Genomic DNA, 22,590 nt, shown 5'->3' with positions numbered 1-22,590 from the left:
TGCCAAATATAATGTCACTTTATCAATTCTCGTCCTTCTTGAGGTCTCTGCAGCCTTTTATAATGTCATTCAATCTCTTCTCTTTGAAAGTTTGTTCTCTTTCATTTTTCATGACATTACCCTTTCCTAGGTTTCCTTCGAACTCTCTGACAGCTCCTTCTCAGTCTCCTTTGCTATTTCATCCAGGTCAGGACTCTGACCTGAGCCCTCTTTTCTTCTCCTTCTATTCTATTTCCAGTTCCCATGAATTAATTACCATCTGTATGCTAATGATTTTCATATCTACTTGTCCAGACCTATTGCTGACCTCCTGTCTCATATATCTGTCTTCCTACTGGATATTTTGAACTGGATGTCCTGTAGACATCTTAAACTCAACATGTCCAAAACTGAATTCATTACCTCCCGGCTCCCTTCATAACTTCCCTTTTTACTGCTGAGGGTACTACCATCCTCCTAGCCACCTCGGCTTTTAACATAGACATCACCCTTGACTCCTCTCTCGCTGACCCTCCCATCCCCATATCCGATCTATTGCTACAGTCTGTCATTTTCACCTCATATCTCTTGGCTATGCCTCCTCTCCTCTGGCACTGCTGGCACAGCCCTTATCCTCATATGCCTGGACTATTCCAATGGCCTTCTTCCTGGTCTTTCCACTACAGTCCATCTTTTACTCAGCTGTCAAAGTGATCTTCCTAAAGCTCAAGTTTGATTATATCACTTCTATACGCAATAATGCTCCCTACCACCTCCAAGATCAAATATAAAAATAAAATAAAACTCAAAGCTTTTCATCACCTCATTCCCTTCCATCCTTCTAGTCTTCTTACATCTTATGTCACCCCCTCCCCCTCCCATTCCCATCCCATACACTATAATCTCATGACACTGGCCTTTTCATTTTTATTTTTTTGGAGACCATTGGGGTTAAGTGACTTGCCCAGGGTCACTTAAGTGTCTGAGGCTGAAACACACCATCTTTTGACTGTGGGCATTTTGACTGGCTGCTCTCTTCATCTCTGTCTTTTGCCTGTCTTGGCTTTCTTCAAGTCGAGCTAAAATCCTGCTTTCTACAGGAAAACTTCCCTGATCATCTTTCATTCTAGTATCTTCTTTCTGCAGTTATTTGAAATGTATCCTGCATATTGCTGGTTTGTACATAGTTCTTTGCATGTTGTATCCCCCATGACACTATGAGCTCCATGAGAGCAAGGACTGTCTTTTGCCTTTCTTTGTATGCTCAGAGCTATGCATCATGCCTGGAACGTAGTAGGTGCTTAGTAAGTATTTGTTTACTGACTTGCTGACTAACATGATTAATACTTTACTTTTAAATAAAGGTATAACTTAAATAAAAGTATAACTAAATAAATAGCATAAAAATAATACTTTGAAATGTTTAACTGGCACTAAGAAGTTCCTAAAGGAGAAAAAATACACATAAATGCATTATACAGAAGGTTGGAAAGCAGACTGATAAAAATTTTTTAAATTAGTTTTATTTTCTTAGATTCTTTTCTTAGATTCACAATTAAAACCAATGTTTTTTGCTTGAATTGGACTAGTTACATTAGGTCCCTCTTCCAATGGAGCAGGTGGTAAAGATGACTAGAAAAACTGATCATCCATGAGTGCAGACCCTGACTCCAAATGAATTGGACATATTTAACCAAATGTTTAACCTCATCTACCATATATAGGATTTGAGAATTCAAAGACAGCTAGAGTTTGCTGGTCCTAAATTTTAGTATTCAGCTTTCTCTGTCTACCTCAGTATAAGTCCCTACATCTCCCTAAGCCCTGTAGGCTAGCTGCTGTTGAACCATCATCTTGATAAAACTGATTTCCTGAAATAAGTTTTATGGTCAGCTTCATTCCCCAGAACCAAGATAAAGGAAGGGATAAAGACAATGAACATAAAAATAGCCAAGATAAAGCAACTGGCAAGAAAGCAGATATGCCCATGTATTCCTGCCTGAGTGAGGTCATCCACAAGGATTGTATATTATTCAACAGTCCATAGTTAAAGATAGGACTGTGCCTCTGTTCCTTGAAATTTCAAACCTAGCACAAGGATGATATTTTTGAAACTGGGTTTTTTCACTTTTCAATCATAAATTCACACAAACACAAATATCACTCTGAGCAGAAGTGGCAGCCATGGCTGTAAGCCAAGTTCCGGTAGAACTAAGTTTATCACAGTGTCCCTGGTTCCTATTATCTTTGCCTTTTTATTGTTATAAGGTGTGAGCAAAAAAGAATGTTTAGGGTGGGGGGAGAAGTGAATCCTTTAAGTTTTTTGTTCCCCATTGGTTGGGGGAGAATTTTTATTAGAGTTTTTTTTTTTAATTTGTATAGGATTTTTTGTTCTTCGAGTTCATCCAGTTGGGGACCTCCTAATGTGGAGCCTAGCTTTACTGATGTACACCAGCAACTCATGAGTAACTTAGTTACCACCAACTTTTCCCCACTTTCACTTTCATGTAGGTGAGGAAAGAGGCAGTCATTGATCACAGTACAGCCATGAGAGATATGTTTCTGGTCTCCAAATAGAAAATTAGGACACATTTTCTCATAGAACTTTTGGTAGTGTTAATATGATCAGGTACATTAATCAATTAGCAATCAGTGAATAAACATTCATTAAGCATCTCTACCATGTGGTGCTTAGAGCTGAGGAAACAAAGAAAGGCAAAAGACAATCAATCCCTGGCCTCAAGGAGCTCACTGTCTAATGGGGAAGACAACATGCAAACACCTATGTACAAATGAGTTATATGCAGGATAAATATGAAATAATCTACAGGAAATTATGGGAGATGGGATGAAAGGGGAGACAGTGGCAGGACTGAGAACCAGGGAAGAAAAAGGTGTTTTTGGCAAATGGCCTTCATTTTTCCAAGCACGACTACTTGTTCTGTATTGTCACTGAGGATAGAAATACCAAAACAAAACAAAATTAAACAAAAAACCCAATCCTTAAACTAAAGGGCTTAAATTCTATCAGAGAGACATATAAATATATGAATAAATCAAAGCAAATGAGTAAATAAATACAGGTAAAACAGGTCTTGGGCTGACCTAGTAGACATATGTTATAGCTTCTACATATAAAGCACATTTTCTACCCCTCTTTCCCCTTTTCCCCAAGCAGGGTTTTCCATGGTTCAAAGTCCAGATGACTAGAAGGACTTGGGTGCTGTATCACTATATGCCACCAGAGGGCACTTGAAGCTTGTTATTCTTGTTAGCTCACCCAGGTCCAAGAAGTATCTAGGGACTATTGTCCCCATCGCCCTCCTGGGTCTGATCTGGAGGTGTTAGATCTTCCTATGGATATTATGGCTATTCCTATTATAGTTTTTTGCCCCCTTCTCAGTGGATCTCATTTTCTTAATTTCTTCTCTCAGCCTGACCCTGAGAACAGCTCACTCACATAGAGATTAAATGACCCTTTTACTTCAGTGAAAATGAAAAAGCCTCTCCTAATAAGGTCTTAAATCTTGAATTCTTCATCCTTCTATTCTTCATGTGTTTTTCCTTGGACGCACACAAAAGCCTTTTAAATGAAACACTTTGCGCTTCTTAGTGCAATCCTGTGACAGATTCACAGTAAGTGCTGTAGGAGATATACACAAAATTCAAGAATAAATGTAGAAACGTACAGTGTTAGCCCTCTTATGGGCCAAGAAATAGGCCAATATTCTTTTTTTTCATTTTATTTTATTCTTAAATTATGGAATAAAACAAGTATATAGTACAACAAAAAAGATGATTGCACATGACACTGCGGATCTAGTATGCACAACTTGCTTTTCCTTTTAAATGTACAACAAAATTATCTTGTAAATTTCTTTTTTTTCTTCCCTTCCCACTCTAGAGATGGCTACTATTAGATATAAATAGGGGTGTGTATATATATATATGTATATATATATATATATATATATATATATATATATATATATATATATATACATATATATATATACACACACCCATACATATATACATACATATGCACACACATATAATCATGTGTGTGTAAAATTATTCCATACGTATTTCTATTTATCAGTTCTTTCTCTGGATGCAGATAACGACTTTCTTCATATATCCTTTATGGTTCATTTAAGTATTTATAATAGTCAAAATAACTCACTCAAAGTCATTCTTTTTTTTCTTTTTTTGGAGGGGGGAAGGCAAAGCAGTTGGGGTTAAGTGACTTGCCCAAGGTCAAACAGCTAGTGAGTGTCAAGTGTCTGAGGCTGAATTTAAAATTTAGACTCCAGGGCCGGTGCATTCTTAAAACAATATGCTGTTACTATATACAGTGTTCTCTGGTTCTGCTCATTTTGCCTTTCATTATTTTGTGCCAGTCTTTCCATGTTTTTCTAAGATCATTGAGCTTATCTTTTCTTATAATGCAGTAGTATTCCATCACAATTATATACCACAATTTATTTAGCCATTTCCCAATTGATTGAGGCCAATATATGTGAAAATTAAAAAAAAACCTACAAACTTCAATCAGAGCGAAAACAAGTAAAACCCAATGAACAGATTTCTCCTTGGATGTGGGAGGAAATACAAAAGCTATTTTTGCAATGATAATACATTTGCAACCTGTTTAATTTCAGAAAGCAACAAAATGAAGACTGCTCTCATTTTGCTCAGCCTTTTGGGAATAGCCTGTGCTTTCTCAGTAAGTCTTTTTCTTACTCTCTTAATTTATCCATTGTTGATAAAAAGACAGGCAGACAGGCAGACAGACAGGGAGATAAACTGATATACACATTTAATATTGATTTTTCTCTTCCAGGTAAAAAACTTATACCGAAGGGCCAAATTAGAGGATTCTGAAGAAAATGGGGTAATTGATTATTTTTTGCATTCTCTTTTTTTTATGGGCTACACAATGGCAAGTCTCATTATAATGTGATCTCACCAGTGTGACTATTGCCTCCAATGGTAATATGGCCGGGAGTACTCATCAAGAGGGACTCTTGTCCACATCCCCTCATAAATCTGGCACAGGGAGGTCCATCCAATATACTGGAGCCTTCCTCAATTTCTTCTGACAGTGAGGCTACCAGTAGAACACACACTCTCTACTACATGACCAGTCCCTCTTCTATTTCTAGAATACATTTCTTTGACAATGTCTTTTATGAGCATTCTTCTTCATGATATCCTCCTGTGCGTTGCAGCCTGTTCACACCTCCAATTGCTCTCTAGGGATATATGTTTTTGGTTATTTAGAGGCTACTGTACCAAATGACTCATAATTGTACATTGGTGGAATATTGGTATCGAAAAATGACAACTTTTTTATAGGAGAAATTTGGAGTCATTAAAGAAGCTTTGTCATTTCCAGAATGGAATTCAACTTACTTTCATTCTTCCATTTAATTTGGGGACCATTTATTTATTTGTATAGAAAATATAAACATTTAATTTCATTTATTTTTTCCTTAGGTCTTCAATCATAGACACCGATATTATATTTACAAATATTCTTACCTTTACCCTCCTCTAAAACGAATTCCAGTTCAGGTAATTATTTCAGTTAACATTTTCCCCCCATTATAGATGTTTTAAGATCAAAATGCATAAATGATTGTTTGAAGTATAGACCAAAAATATTTTTTTTACCTAGGGCTACTCAAAGAAATTCTGAAAACTTGCAGCATTCAATGTGGCCTCAGCTTACTTTGATATACAAAACTTCCACTGTCTCCACACAGGGGAGATGGTGGTAGAGAATCTATTATCTTTACAAGCAAACCAAAGCAAGTACCAACCACTAATGGTATTATAAATGTTTCACTAAAGCACAAAGGGGGTTTGTGTTTCAAAGCAAGACCATCAATGCCACATCTAGAATTTTAAAATAGTCTTCAACAAGTTAAATCCAGTTGTTTTGACTGACTGCTCAGTTCATGAGTTGCCAGAAATTAGGCATTCTATATAGTCAATAGTGAGAATAATTTACATTAACATAATATTGTACTATCACCATGGGTTCTATGTCCCTTATTTCATTTGAACCTCACAACTGCCATGTGAGGTAGGTGGAACACCTATCATCATTTCCATTTTACAGGTGAGGAGACTTCCAAGTCCAGTGATCTTTTTACTCTACATGTATGAAATGATCAATATGATGAATTGGGAGATCCTATCATAGCTGATTCAGCAATGTCATAAAAAAATGGTCTAAATCTTAGCATCAAAAATTCAGAGAAGTTTAAAACTCCTCCAGAGTGAAGACAATTTGGATGTTATCTTTGAATTCCCAGAATCTAGTCAACAGGCCTTTTAGGTCATTGGGGGCAGCCTTTTGACTGAGCCCAAGTTTTACGAACAAATCCTTTTATTAAGGGGATTTGTTCTGTTAAGTTTGGATTCAGTCAAAAGGCTGTACTTGAGGACCTACAGGGCCATGTGTGGTATTGAGGTCACAGGTGCTCTACCCTAGCACATAGTAAACACTTAGTAAAAGTTTGTTGAATTGAATTGGGAAAAGTGGGAAAAGGTTTATAAAACCTTGTCAAGTCCGTGGAAAAATCTGGGGAGCCTGATACTCAAGGATTGATCTAGGAAGCCTTAAAAGGAGACACAACATGGCAGCCTTGGAGGCCTTCAAATTACATTTTCCAATTTGTTCAATAAAGTATAACTGATGTTGACAAGTGGCAGTGGGGTAACTGTTTAGCATACTGCTGATAAAGGGAAATGGGAGGAGAGGAACCCTTATGAAAGGATAGGACATCAACAATGCAGATGATTTCCATCTTCCCATAGAAATCTCTTGCATGGAAAGGAATTTTTTTTTTTTGGTCTAAACCTGTGATTTCATCAATATGTGGAACTTCTTATGTGGGAACTTCCTCTACTGATACAAACCAGTAACTTACACCTGTAGCCTGAGAGAATTGTCTTGGGAGTCTTCCTGACTTGAAGGCTCTATCTAGTACCCTACACTGCCTCCCTTCTACAGGAAGGGATATGTCTTTTGAAATTTGAAAGAAAAAAACAGACACTTTTGTAAAGATAACTGCCCTCACCACCAAAAAAGCAATAATCCGAGATTTAACTATTTTAAAATGTACATGTAATTTACATGGAGGGCATTAATTATATACCATGGTCAACATTCTGAGAATGATGCAAGAAGGAATATTCTTGCACCTACAGGATAAACTACATGGAATCTGAGGTTGCTTCCAATTCTAAGACTCTGATTCTGTAAATTATCATAGGTGATAAAGATATCTGATATAATTTCTACAAAATCGTTTGAGCTTTTACACTTTGTAGAGGTTTTTGTTGTTAATGGAAAAAATCTTGGCATGATAGTTGGATATATTTCTTTGATACATTTGCAATGAATAATTTTTAACTCTTACAGTGTTAGAGAAGAACATCTTAATATATTGATGGTGTTGTTAAGCATTCTTTTTAGTTAGGGCCATTTTTGTTTTTCTATTCCAAGGAACACAATCTCCTTATGGTATGAATAAATGGGTAAACAATTCTAAGAATTCACGGTAGTCTATGGAGATATAAATAGAAGTATTATGGATAGTTAAGGGTTCTTAGGGTTATATTCTGCCATAAAAAGTGTCCATTGGAGACGTAAAGAAAGAAGGGGAAAAAGGAAGGGAGAGAGAGGAAGGGAGGGAGAGAAGAAGGAAAAAAGGAAGGTAGGAAGAAAGAGAAAGAAAAAGAAGGAAAAGAAAGCAAGAAAGAAAGGGAGGAAGGAAAAAATAAAGGATGAAAGAAGGAAGGATGGGATGAAGGGAGAGCATCTACAGAACTGAAGATGTCCAACGTCTGGAAGGACCTAATAAGCTAAAGAGGATCTAGAGATGGAGATCAGGATTCATGGCTCAAATCCAAATGAAGATTAGTTAAAGGGACAGAAGTCATTTAGCCTGAAAAGGAGAGGATCTAGAGGTGAAGGTGGGGAATGAGTTGGAGAGTTTTCTTCAAGTACTTGAATTGAAGTCAAGAAGAAAGAGGAATTAGCTTTATTCTACTTTCCCCAGAGGACACAACTAGTAGTACCATGAAAGGAAGTGGCCAAAAGAGAATTTGTGAATGGACTTAAGGAGGAACTTTCTAACATTAAGATATCTGGAAACAGAATAGGTTTTCTCTTGGGTTGCAACTCCCTTTCAGGAACTGTTCTTCAAGTAAAGACAATGTGTTGAGTACATTTTCAAGGGATTCTTGCACCTACAGGACAGACTAGATGGAATCTGAGGTGGCTTCAAATTCTAAGGCTCTGTGATTCTGTAAAATATCACAGGTGATAAAGATATCTGATATGATTTCTACAAAGTCATTTGAGGTTTTACATTTGGTGGAGATTTTTGTTGTTGTTGGCAGTGGAAAGCAAGATAGAAAATATGAAAAGACTAAATTCCATCTAGAACAGAAAGTGGATTTATGGGGTGGGGGGGGATCTTATTAAGTCTTTACTAAGTGTGCGGCATAGTGTTGGGCACCGATGATACCAATGGGAAAGTAACACAGTGCCTGCTATCAAGAAACTCACATTCTAACAGAGAAAGGCAACACATAAGAATTCTTAGCTGCTAGTCAGAGAGAACGGCCCCACGGTCCCTAGGGTACAATGGCAAAGCAGATAGAAATGCATCTTTTTTTAATGCCATTTCCACCCCTTTCTGATTTTGAGCCATTTGACAGTGCCAGAGACTAGGGTGTTAAAAACTTTCTTTTTGCAGTTGTCAGGAGCTATGAAGGCATCTGGGAAGGCAGGGTTTGCAGCTCCTGTTGAAGCAATGGACATGGTTTTATTTTCTGCATGATGGCTTGGGGGTCAGTGGTCTGGGGGATGTTGCTTTCTTTAGGGCTTTTGGGCTTAGGATCCTGGACTGTCTCCATCCAGAAACTTAGTAAGTGTGTAAATTGTGCTTCTATTTACAGTTTCATTCAAGAGGCTCTTGTTCAAAAAGCACTAATTATGGTTATACGTAAAGGAAAATATATTTATGCATCACAGATCATACATTTTATAAAAGAGAGCCAAGTTCAGAAATTTGTATTGCTGGCAGTTCTTTGAAATGGATCGCTAAACAGAAAAAGTACTATTCAACTGTGTTTGTCAATTACCTTTACTGCACCTAAAATTCAAGTAGGAACTTTGGAAAAATTAATGGAGCAAGAAATAAAATCCCTGGCCTCAAATGATTTATAGTTTCATTGGAAAAAAAACTAGGCACACGTTCATGAAAAAGACCAGCACAAAATGCACTAGAATAAGTGGTATGGATTTTTAACAGTGCTTTAACACTAACCCAGATATACAAAGCATTTAATATTTACAAAGCATTTGCACCCTGGGAATTAGGTACTGTAAGTATTACTATCCCCATTTCACAGATGAGGAAACTACTAAATGACTTACACAAGGCTACTAAGTGTTACAGCTATGACTCAGATTTAAGTTTCTCTGACTCCAAAATCAGTGGTCCCACTGAAAAAGAGAAAGATCTAATTGAGGAAGACTTAGTGGATGAGATAGAACTGAAGCTGAGCCTAGAAGAAAAGCAGAGTGGAGAGAAAAGTGCATTCTAGACTTGGGGACCAGTAGAAGTGGGTGAGGAAAGTTAAGGACGACAAAAGGTTGTTGTTATTGTTTAAAGCATGGGACAGCTAGGTGGCGATTGACTCTGGAGTCAGGAGGACCTGAATTCAAATCTGGCTTCAAACGCTGCTGTGTGACTCTGAGCAACTCGCTTAACCTCAATTGTCTCCAAAAAGAAAAAAAAAAGTAAAAGGGGGAAGTATGTAAAGAGTCATGGGGCCACAGCTGGGACATGGATATGATGTTACAGACCAGAGAGAACACACAGGTGCCCAGTTCTCATTTTGCTTCTGTTTTATCTTCTAAGAAGCATGAATTTTGCAGGAACAGAGCCAGAATCATTAGTAAGTCCATTACAATTTTCAGGTACAAACAGGCAGTGGGATCAGGAAATACAAAGCTGCAGACTGGGTAACTCCTTCCCCCAACAAGGTCTGGCAGGCAGATCTGGGGATGAGGGATCACTGAGTCAACCTAACTTTCAAAATTTTGGCTATTGGGTTGAATTTAATAAGAGAAAATTCAACAAGGATCAATGCCCTACACCTGGGTTAAAAAAACAAACCTCTTAATTATGGGAAAAGGTGGTCAGAGGGTAGTTTCTCTGGGGGAAAAAAGCTCTAGGCATTTTGCACACTGCAAACTCAATAGCAGTTGGCATTGTGAGATGTCTGCCCCATCCCTCCCAAAGCCAATGTAGTCTTGGGCTCCATTAAGCCCAAGCAGTAGAGTATCCAAGAATAAAAACATGATTATTCTACTGTGCTGTAACTTGGTAAGAGGTCCTCTAGAGCATCATGTTCAATTCTGAGCCCTTAGTGGAGCAGCTAGGTGGTGCAATGGATCAGAGCATCAGCTCTGGAGTCAGGGGGACCTGGGTTAAACATAGAATCAGACATTAGTTGGGTGACCTTGGGCAACTTACTTGACCTCAATTGCCTCTGAAAAAAGAAAAGCATGTGGCAAAAATAGTGTTGAGAGGAAGTCAAGTAGGAGGATGGAGAATATAAGGATTAGTTGAAGGAATGAGGCATATATAACCTGAAGAAGATTCCTGAAGGATTCCTGGACAGACTATTTTCATGTTTTTGAAGGGCTGCTATGTAGATGATGGATTACATTTGCTCATTTGACCCTAGAACACAGAAATGGCATTAGTATGTGGAAATTGCGAAGAGGTAATTGTTGGATATCAATAAAAACCATTACTAACAATTAGAACTGTACAAAAATGGAACATGTTCAACTCAGGAAATAAGGGATTTCTCTCTCACTGGAAATCATCAGGAAAACAGAAGCCTGATTATTACTTAACTTTGTTAAGGGAGCATTTTTTAAAAATATAGCTTTTTATAGATGACTGCTAAATTCCCTCGTAACTCTAAAATTTTGTGATTCCATGTTCAGCAGCAAGAGAATAATACTTCTATGGTTATATTTTAAAAGAGCTAGCTCCAAACTAAATCATTATAACCTAAGCTTAAATTTGCTGGATGTTTATAGGATCTTGATTCTTGCTACTTTTCTTTTCTCAATATCTCTTTTGATAGTCCCAGGAAGAGAAGGAAAATTCACTTTGATTTATTATTGGGAAAGCAGGAAATATTAAGTTTCTGATAATTAAAATTATTGTTACTATTTTTAAAGGGCAATGGTAATATTTTTCAATCAAAGGACATTTTAAAAATATACTAAAGATAATATGCGGTAACCATACAAACTCACAAGGTCATCATTAATCAGGAAATTCTCCATTATCCAGGAAACAATTAACCCAATTTATATATTATATTCAAAGTTTTTCTTCTATTTTCTCCCGTTGTCTGTCTTCAAATGCCTTTTCACATGCTTACCATTAATTGAGAAGTTTAGAGAGAACATAGAAAACATTATGGCATATTCTATATTTTGATAGTAGTTCTAGTAAGAGATTTGATGGAGAGGAATTTGAAATTAATGGCTAAGGTGAAGTTTTTGAATGACATTTTAATGATCCATACCATCCATTAATAAGGAAAAGTAAGAATTTGTAGTACTTAATAATCATTACAAATTATCAATTAGTGAAAACTCTAATCATTTGTGCTTATATATGTCAAGAATGTCAACAAGCCTTCTCCCCCAGTTAAACTTTTTCTTGGGTTTCAGAAAAACTACAATTTTGTTGGATGATTTTAGTTTTCCAAGTGAATATGGTAGTACTGGGATTCCTTTAAATCCTACAAGGTTATATGGTTATAGCACTCAGTTTAAAATTTTTATTTTGATTGTCATTCTCTGTGTATATGGAAGGATTCTTTAATAAAGAAAAGACACACACAAAGCTAATAAATCTTGTTTCCCTTTTAAGAAGAGGTCAGAGAATTACAGAATTATAAAATGCCAGAACTGAAGGAAGATAACTTCCAGATGATGAAATAGACATAGAAAGATTAGCTGATGTGAATTGAATCAAATGCTATTTTAAATGCGTTAAATATGATGATTAAAACAACCCTGTAGTTATAGTTAATTATGTGACTATCTTGTTCTCCTACTAGACTCCATGAATGGAAAAAATATTATCTTATCTAAAATTTGTATCTTTGCAAACATTTATTAGTGTGCTTTACACACAAAAGGCACTTGATAAATGTTTGTTAAAATAATGATTCCTTTTGAATTATGAGAAAAAAATGGTTTTATATTCCAAGCAACTCATTTCATGTTGATTTTTAAAGACACATTAAAATAGAACTAACTATAAGGTCTAGTTCCAAGTCAGGCACTAAAAAGTGACTATTTCTTAGCCTCAGTTCTCTTATCTGTAAAATGAGAGGGTCGGATTTGATGATCTTTTAGATCCCTTCCATCTTTAAAGTTCTGTAACTCTATATTCTAATTTTGGTTTGCCATTATATTGACTTTAGAGACAATCTAGCTTATACCTAGCTACATTTAATATTTCTATGTGTTGGATGTTATTTATGACCAGCTGTAGAGAATTCTGATTGTCTTTTCGTATATTTTAGTACAATGGAGATTCATCTGAGGAAGGTGATGGTGAAAGCTCAGAAGAGGAGGAAGAGGAAGAGGTAGGTAATTTCTGTGGTCAATGTCAAAACAAACAGAACAGCATGAAAATGAACAAGAAACTAGAGATGCTATACTCAAGAAACAGCCATGCCCAGGATTACTTACTGCCTACTGCTTTCTATTTTGGGGAGCAGTGATGTTAGGTAACTCAATCCCAATTCAGCTAAAAATTGAAACAATTTCCCAGACATTGCCATAACTTTCCAGTTAAAGTTACCTGGGATTGTTATACAAGCTCAGAAGTATTTCTACTTTTGAGTTAGGGGTAAAAAATATGAGGAAGAAACTGAAAGTCTATATTTAGATAACTAGGACATGATAATAGAGGTTGAGTAAATGATAACCTCAGTATTGTTGAAGTGGCAAATATAAGATGAATAAATTTTAAAATTACAAAAACTTCTCCACCCATGCCTCACTGGGACATGGAACTAACTCTGGAACCTCAGAAGATCAGATATCTAGAGCTGGAAGGGGCAAATGCCATCTTGTACAACTCCCTCATTTTAGGAAGGAAGAATTTAACCCAGACTCTCTGACTCCACACCAGTGTGCCAGCCACTGTTCTATACTAGAAGGCTACACCCACAGACTTTAAGCTCTGGGACGTTACAGAAAAGGTAACTGTAAGATTCTAGTACCCTTCTCAGAGGAAGACTGAGATGTTTTTCTAAGGGTCATCTTAGCTAAATATAGACAGGTTCATCACCAATAGTCTAGGAATTTGATGACAAATTCTTTAGCAATGGACACCCCTTAAACAAAGAAAAAATACAAATGCTCCTTGACCCTTTGCATCCTCCCTTAAACTTAGGCCATAACTACGGCAGACTGACCATAAATGAACTAAAGGATGCTAAGAATCACAATGTCTTCAGACCATCTCTAACATTAGCTTAGTTATGGGTACTCAAAATGTAAGATATTTACCAAATGATCAGAGAGGGGCATAGATCTGGAAGAAAGAAATCATATTAATCTTTACATACTTGTTGTAAACAAAACTCAAAGACAGAAGGATGGTACAGCTAAATTGAAGGTTGGTTCACAGATTTACAGGAGGCAAAAAGGGGAGTTGATTGAATTTGTTTTATTATTTGGACAAAGGAAAAAGGGGGGAGTCATCTTTTACTGTACTGTTCACAGTATTTTCACAAAGATCTTTATCTATACAGGCTTAACAGCCTGTCTATTAAGATCTACAATATTGGAAGGTCTTACTTAATAAGCTCCTCCAAGTTAACCAATAAATAGTTAATTCTCAGTGACTTCAAAGTATTATGCTATCATAATTTGATACCTTAAATGTGGTACTTCAGATATGGGGGATCTAGTCACAAACTGGGTATGAATACTCCTACAGTGTCACACTTGGGGAGTCACACCTCTGAACTTCTATTTGTGGGACACCCTGGGGTTAGCTCACTCCATCAAACTGTCCTCACATTAGCAGATTTAACCCCAGAGATAGACTACCCCCAAATGGTTACATTCATACTCTCTCAGAGTCCTAAGATAACTGTGTTGAGGTGAGATATACTTCCCCTACTTATCACTTTAGCTCTTAAGGCATCAACCATTATGTTTTATCACATACATCCAACCACTCACAAGGGTGTATCATATACATCCAACCAATCACAAGGCAATGTATCCACATATTATGTAATGTTTATGCAATCAATCATTCAAAATAATGACACTTTTAGATTTTAAAAGAATCATTTATTTAAGGCAATAATTTAAATAATAAAATTATTTAATAATGTTATAGATACTAATGTATTAAACCAAATACATCACAAGATACATATAAAAGCTATAGTGAAGAATGGACATATACCTATGGAAACTTGGAAGAGAAACAAATGAAGGAAGAAAACTCACGAGGTTAGATTATCTCTCAAGCCTGGATGTTGATCCTAACCACTTTTCAACTGGGAAAATACTTTTTGTAATTTTTTAAAATTAATCAGTACCCTTTAAGGGGCATTTAGAAAATGTTAGCTCAAAATGTGAACCTCTTTCACATCAAAGAACTGTAAGTATCATCAGTTTGGTTATGTTTGGTCTCTACAGAGTAGACCAGATGCACTTGGTTAGATGCTACACTGTACTATCAAAATGGAGCTCCCTGCAACAGCATTGGGGCTCCCAGTATTTGTAAAAACCCTGTCTGCATTTCTTTCTCAAGGCAGAGAAAGCAGCAGACATCAACAAACCCTTATGAAAGACGTTACCTTTCTCAAAGTGTAGGTGGCAGTGAAGTGTAATAACTGGACCTGAACTCTTGGCCATTGACATTAGTTCTCTCTGACCAGTCAGTAACTATTTCTTTTCCTCTGTTTGTAATTGCTCTGACTCCAGTAGAGCAACTTTTTCACCCCCTCCCCTTCTTTCAACTCCTCTCAAGCTCCTCCTCCTCTCCTGTTATGATGACCCTGGGCTTTCTATCATGTTCAGCAGTTAAAATAAAAGTCTCCTGATTCCCAGTGACTTAACTTTTACTGTAAAAGATCCTAAATTTCCCAATGAAATTAATAATCCTTTTCAACTATATGTCAGTTTCCAAATATTTATGATTTCCCATTTTTAAAATTTTACCCTCTATACTCATAAAATTTTCCACAAAATGGCAAATTAGCCATCCTGCCACCATATTTTTAAGCTCTGAAGTCTTCAACACAGGAGTCTTTGGTGTCCTTGAAATTGTGTTTCTTCCCATTCATATTTCTCTTGTTTTAAAAAATAAATAAAAAAAGATTTCTCCTACCTTTTTACAATGCTGAATTGTTCCAATAGGCATGAGACATTCCTCTACCTTGTTGTTAAAGAGATCTGAATTCTCAAAGCTATGCTGCTGATCATTTTCTTTCTCAAAATGTCCTAAATCCCATTTGGAAGCTATATTTCCACATACACATAATTTAATAGTTTACATAAAACAAATATATTCATAATTAGGTATCAAAATGTTCATCAGTTCTTTGACAATAAGTACGAATCTTTATACAAAATACTTTTTCTGCCCTTTTCATTATTAACTGCTTCTTTTTCTCAAAGAGCCTTAAAAAGACAGTGTACCTTACAAAAACAAAATTGTGAATGAGTAAGGATTATTTTTTCAATTAGAAAATATGAACCAGAAATAAGAATTGATGAATGTTAAAGATTTGTAGAATACACAAAAAGCTCACAATGTACATCACAAATATTTTCTTCAAGAATAAAATCATGTATATTTAAGCTTTCTTTATAGAGTAGTGATCAATAGGTCACTAAAAATATGGATAATCGTTTGTTTTTATGTAATAAGTACTTCAATAATTGTAAGAGTCACCATTATCTTGATCTTTGGTTCTACCTCAAAGTTGGCATCTTCAGTACTATAATTATCTGCAAACTACCCAGGTACAAGAACCAATTGAATAGCAGGGAAAATGGTGCCCACTCAAATCTATGGTTTTTGTTGTAAATTTTATTATATATTAAAATTCTTCCCAGTTGCATATATTCCATAATTCTTCCTATGACAAAAACCTGGCCATGTGACTCAGTACCTCAGAGAGATATTGTCGTATAAGTGGTTTCAAAAACTTAATATCTGGGGAAGGAGTTAAATTAAAAATCACCAACTAATGAAAACCCCCTAAATGTGATATAGTCAGTTCATCTAGAACGAAATCACAGAGCCTTCTAAACAGAAAAGTTTCTCCATCAAAGCAAATACCTAGTATCCATGAGTTCCATAATGTTTTATGCATTTTTCAACAAGAAAGAAGAAAACAAATACATTGACTGAAGAGATACAATAGAAATATTGACACACTGCAGGGAGAGTGGATTGGATCCCTCAGTCACTAGATATGTAAAATGTAGGTATTCTCTGAAAAGAAATAGATTTTGAGCTGAGTTTATAAAAGGAGAGGGACTAAATACAGCTGAGGGAGAGAGAAGGGTATTCCAACTTGGGAGACAACATAAGTAAAGGAAGAAAGATGGAAAGCTCAGCTCTTTGCTAGTTTGTGACAAACTTTGAAGCACAGATTATCTTTTATTGGCTATTACAATAGTTGTGGACTTTCCTACCAGGAGACTTCAAATGAAGAAGAGGAAACAGAGGGTAATGGGAGTGAAGAATCTACCACTGTGTCTGCCATTACACCTGGATATGGAGAGGACAATACCACTGCAAGGGGGGATGTGGGTTTAGCAGCAATTCAACTTCCAAAGAAGGTGATAATTACATTTTACCCTAAGTTAACATGACCTTGCTATCCCTCTTCCATGAAATATTGCATGTCTTCTGTCTTTAGTTGAAAGAGCCATGAACACTTCTAATGCATGCTTTGAAATAAGTATTTATTCTAAAACCTCAATTAACTGGAACTCTTGAATGACTCGGTAAGTGAATATTCTAGTTAACTAAAAATCTAATAGCAGATTGGATTTGTGGTCTCCGCAGGGACGCTAACTACAACAGTGCCCTCCATACTTTCTCCATCCTGTGTGACTCCTGTTCATGTTATCCTACAAATCTTTGCTAATAAGTTTCAACCATAAACCCCCCTTTATTCAAACTATTCCCTATATATAATATAGTTGATTCTCCTGCCTTATTGGGTAGAGCTTTTTGACTAAAATTGCATCTTTCTCAGTTGATTGGTCAACGTTCTGATTACCATTGATTATTCAGTACTAAAGTTAAAGACATAAGAGAAGGCGTATCAGTGGTCCTTTGGACCAGATGAGGACATTAAGTCAGAAGGAGGTTAAGTGATTTGTCCTGTGTCGCATTTGAACCCAGGTCTCCTGACTTTTAATTAATTTATTTTTAAAAAAAATTATTGTTATTTATTTTTTAATTTAATTAGTATTTATTTAAGTCTTTTATTCCTCTATTCATTTAGGAGACACCACACACACACACACACACACAGATACACAGATACAGATACTAAGGAGTAAAAAGCTAAATAAAACACAATCCCCGCTCTTGAGGACCTCATAATCTAATAGCTAAAATTAAAAGGGCCCATGAATGTATTACAAGTCAGAAGCCCTGAACTGGAATAATATTTCTACTTCTTAACAGCTCTTGGCCTCAGTTTCCTCATCTTTAAAATTAGGGACATTATATGATTTCTATGATTATTTCTGGCTTTGGGGACTAGGGTAGGCTTCATGAATAAGGTGACATTTAAACTGGATTTTGAAAGGTATTATTGAATGGCAGAGACTGGGGGGAAGGCATGACAAGAAATCATAAGCAGATCATGGCAGATCATTCTTCTGGAAGTTATTTTTTATTTTTTTATTTTTATTTAAAAATATTTTTTTTTCAAAATCCACAATAACACTTTATTTCTTTCAGATTTCTCTTTCTCCTTCAAGCAGAATACAGGAAAAAAGTCAAGGATTTGAGACATATATATGTTTGTATGTATATGTACATATGTGTGTCCATGTATATATGTATAGATACATACACATACTATACACATATTTGTGAACATATACATGCATATAGATGTAGATATATAGATATGAATAATTCCAACTTTTGACTTCATTAATGTAGGGCAGCAGTTCTCAAACTTTTTGGTTACAGAGCTCCTTTGCCCTCTTAAAAATTATTGAAGATTACAAAGTGCTTTTGTTTATGTGGCATATATCTAATTGGTATCTACCATATTGGAAATTAAAAGAGCTCATGGTAAAAAAAGTTATTCATTCATTTAAAAATAATATTGAACATATTACATGTTAATATAAATAACAGTTTTTATTTTAAAATAATCATATTTTCCAAAAAATTTTAATGAGAAGAGTGGCATTGTTTTACATATTTTTCCACATTTTTTGAGGTCTGTTAATAGATGACAGCTGAATTCTCATGTCTGCTTCTGCACTCGATCTGTTGCAATGTATTGTTTGGGATTGAAGCCTGTGAAGAAAACCAAGTCCCCATGGACATATAATTAGAAAAGAAAGGGATTTTTAATAGGGCAATTAATGTCTTAACATTACTGCAGAATTAGTTTTGATCTTGAAAACTCCTTAAAAGGGTGCAGGGACACCCAAAGGTCTGCAGATCACACTTTAAGAACCTCTGATACAGGGAATTCCCACTAGATACATAGGTAACTGCTAAGCAAGTCATAATCTTAAAGAATGGCCAGGAGCACTGAAAACTGGTTAAATTAAACTCCACCATCCCAAGCTATGTCTTCATTCCTAGGATTTCAATTTAATACCCAGTTAGAAGATAATTTTTTTTAAAAAAGGCAAAATAGAGAGCTCCCTGACAGATACATGGACAGTATACTATGCTTCCCATAAAATTCAGGATCCTAAATACCTTGAAAAGTATTTCCTTAGTCTAAAAATGATACTCTCAAAGAGAAGATCTGGCAGACAAACATCTCTTTTTTCTATTTGTTCTGACTCTTTATGGAAAGATTCCCAGCAAATCATTTGAAAGTGAAAACTGACTAGTTTGAAACAAAGTTTGAAATGGCATAGTCCCTGCAGAAGAGCACTGAGAAAAGCAGAAATGTTCTTAGCTGTTTTTGAATAGATATTTAACTGAATACTTTCAAATATTCATTATAGGGACAAGATAGTAAAAATAAGAATGCTACAAAAAAGGAAGAAAGTGATGAAGAAGAGGAAGAGGAGGAAGAAGAAAGTGAAGCTGAAGTAGATGAAAATAAAGAAGGAGGCAATGGCACCAACCATGAAAATGCTGAAGGAGAAAATGGAAATGGGAACGGTGGCACAGAGGATGGAGAAGAGGAAGAGGAAGTAGAAAATGGCACTGAAGCCACAGAAAATGAAGGGGCCAGCAACAGCACTGAAGCAACAACCTTTCTGAATGGTGGGTATGAGTCTACAACCCTTTCAAAAGGGGATGAGGGAGTTACTCCTCTTCCATATGAGGAAAGCACCAGCAGTCTCTATGATGGTGGATACGAAGAACCAATCACTAATGAATATGATAATGGGTATGAAGTCTATGAAAATGAGAATACAGGACCCCGTGGTGATAATTACAGAACCTATGAGGATGAATACAGTTACTACAAAGGGCATGCATACAATGGCTATGGAGGTCAAGAGTACTACGATCACCAGTAAAGACAGAAAAGGGCATCAAGTCATTCCTACTAATGGTTTACATGGCCATTGGTTTGGGTTTTTTTTTTTTTTTTTTTTTTTTTTACAAGTTGAACTCAGGAAGATGCAATATAAAAAATCCACAGTATATTACAGAGTGGTGCTGCTGCTTTAAAACCTTCTTTGGCCAGTAGGTCAATTTTTCAAATTAGCTGGATTCCTAGTATTTATCTGGGTGAAGCTAATGAAAGCCCTGGCAAATCAGTACTATTTCTTAACTAGCAGGAGTGATCTTTGGTAATTAAAACAATCCTGGAGAATGTTTTGGAGTCTGCTGCACCATCCCTGTTTAAAAACTAAACAAATGTTTTTAATAACTGGCATTATTATGAAATCATAAAACGTGGTGTTGTTTCAGAATATGCCATCTCGTGATGCTGTGGACACTATACAACAGATATATAGACTTTTGTAATGTTGCCTATTAAACACTGTTCAAGTGGAATTATTGCCATGAATCTTATTGTACACCTTTGTTTATATTCTGTTTCTGTTACAGTCAAATGCAATTCACAAAGCATGTTGGAACTTAAAAGAAATATGGTTAACATTTAATAATTAAACTTTTAATGTGCTTATGAGCTTGTTTGATGAGATTAATCCAGCTTCTAAGAGGATTTTTGTCCTTTGTTCTCATTTTCATTGGGCACCTAATAACTACAAAGTACTGTGTGTTGGGGATACAGATAGAAGAATGGGGAAGTTCTTGAGTTAAGGGAGTTTCTTTTCTATTAATATGATATAACCTGTTCAAAGATGACCAAACACAGGATATGTCAGAAAGGAACATTCAGTGATTTTGCAAAGAGTAACTAAAAATTGGGAGACTGAGGAATAGTCTGTTGATGAAGGTGGCACTTGAGGTCAGTCTTGAAATGATCTAGGGGTTCCAAGAACAGGATATGAGTAGGGAGAGCATTTTAAGAACAGGAGAAAATGTATAAAATGACATTAAGGTAGGAGATGGAATACTGTGTACCTGGGACAGAGAATTCATGCAAAGGAATGAATAGCCTTGAAATATAGATTGAAGGCATTTGGTAAGGAACTTTAAGTGCCAACAAGAAGACTTTGTATTTTACCCAAGGGACAATAGAGAATACCAGTGAACATGGAAACTCCCATCATTAGTGATTTTGTTGATACTGGCTGTCTCATTGCTTGCAATGACTTCTGGCTCTTCCTTACCTGTATCACCCACCTCTTGGTGCCAGGTGAATGGACTCAACGTCTGGTCCCAGAAAAACGACTGTGGCCATAAAGCATTCTTGGTGTTGCCCCTGTTTTGAATTAAAAACTTCTTTCTTCCTACTATGTGACCTTTCCTCTGTCACTCCCCAACTAAGCCAAAGCCATTAAAAAATTTATGGAGAAGTAATAAAAATAGTTCTTTCTTACCGTATAAGATTAAGTACTTTTCTTATTTAAGGTACTTATCTTTGCAAAATACAAAGTGTGATAAAGTGGTTCTAAAAAAACATTTTAGGACATGAGAACCAATGGGATTCATATTGCCTATTAGAAACTCATCATGTGGATTGATCTGAACTAGTTAGTGCCCAGTGAGCCTCATCTCTTGGTTAGGAATTGTCAGTATGGTTCTTCCAACTCCATTCATTTCTATTAAAATAATTTTCAACGGAATCATTGCCTCATAGCTCTAAGCTGAAGCTCAGCAGACAATGAAGGAACTGAAAGGGTTATATTAAATTCTCAGCTTTTATTGTGCCAGTGTACTGCTAGTAACTAGTTAAAAGGAAACAAAAATTGGCAACCCCTTTAAATGAAATATTTCACTTGCAGGCAAAGGAATGAAAAAGAGTTGAACTCTGGAGGTCCCACCAGCCTCACAATGATACAAATCATCCCCAGAATCACCAGCTGGAGATGGAACTGACTCAAAAAAAGTTAACACTCCTAGCTTTTTTATTTTAAGTAATTATTTGAGGGCTAACTGGAATGCTGTCAACGACCAAAATAACTCCTTTATGTACAGGAACATGTCAAGGTTCTCAGAAAACACTGTTCTCAGTTCTATAAAAACTTCCTCACTTCTCAGCCATAGACTCATACAGTAAATATCATTGAATAGAAAAAAGACTCAAAGAAAAACCAGGGTTGTTTATTTTAAAAAGTAGAGTGTACTGGTGAATTAAAGCAGTCACAGAGATAATTCTGATCAAAATTTGCCTTTGAATTCTAATAATGTTGTTGAAGAAAAGTAAGGATTAGTTCTTGAATTATCTATTTATTTACAGTAATTTGCATTGCCCTCAACAGTTCACATTCCCACTCTAAGTTTAATTGATTCAATTTTCAAAACATCTTTCACATCTGTCTCTTCTCTCCACTTACAGAGGCCCCCCCAAAGGTCAGGCCTCATCACTTTCTGTTAGGATTATTACTATAGACTCCTTCCCCCTGCTTGTTTTAATCTTTTATTTAAAAATTAATATATGTATTTTTAAAGAATCCAACTTATTCTTGATTTTTTTAAAAAAAGTTTCCCTTTCATCGAAGGTCTTCAAGTAGAGACTACAGGGCCACATTTTGTCCATATTGTAACATAGACGCCTTTTCAGACATACATTAGATTAGATGGTCATTAGGGGTCCCTCCAACTCTAAATTCTGAGACTCACATAACACCATTTGTTTCAGGAAACTGAATTAATCTTTCTTTGTGCTATAAACTGTTTTTAAAATTTAATTATT

General features: G+C 35.9%; 1 protein-coding gene across 1 annotated transcript; it reads left to right on the top strand.

Annotated features, from left to right (window-relative positions):
- Positions 1–4,648: 4,648 nt before the first annotated feature.
- On the top strand, positions 4,649–21,260 carry IBSP (integrin binding sialoprotein). Its single transcript, XM_072623867.1, has 6 exons — positions 4,649–4,708; positions 4,826–4,876; positions 5,482–5,559; positions 12,634–12,696; positions 16,790–16,933; positions 19,313–21,260. Exons 1-6 carry the CDS (start codon positions 4,655–4,657, stop codon positions 19,835–19,837), a joined length of 915 nt encoding a protein of 304 aa, XP_072479968.1. The 5' UTR covers positions 4,649–4,654; the 3' UTR covers positions 19,838–21,260.
- The last annotated feature ends 1,330 nt before the right edge of the window (positions 21,261–22,590 follow it).

The sequence above is a fragment of the Notamacropus eugenii genome, chromosome 7, assembly GCF_028372415.1.
Source record: "Notamacropus eugenii isolate mMacEug1 chromosome 7, mMacEug1.pri_v2, whole genome shotgun sequence".
NCBI classification, from domain to species: domain Eukaryota; kingdom Metazoa; phylum Chordata; class Mammalia; order Diprotodontia; family Macropodidae; genus Notamacropus; species Notamacropus eugenii.
The sequence above is the reverse complement of the archived record's forward strand: the minus strand, read 5'-3'. Positions and strand labels throughout refer to the sequence as shown.

Coding starts and splice junctions, on each gene's coding strand:
- IBSP (XM_072623867.1), top strand. CDS start 4,655: ATGAAGACTGCTCTCATTTTGCTCAGCCTTTTGGGAATAGCCTGTGCT. Junction 5,560..12,633: donor TAAAACGAATTCCAGTTCAG/GTAATTATTTCA, acceptor CGTATATTTTAG/TACAATGGAGATTCATCTGA. Junction 12,697..16,789: donor AAGAGGAGGAAGAGGAAGAG/GTAGGTAATTTC, acceptor CTTTCCTACCAG/GAGACTTCAAATGAAGAAGA.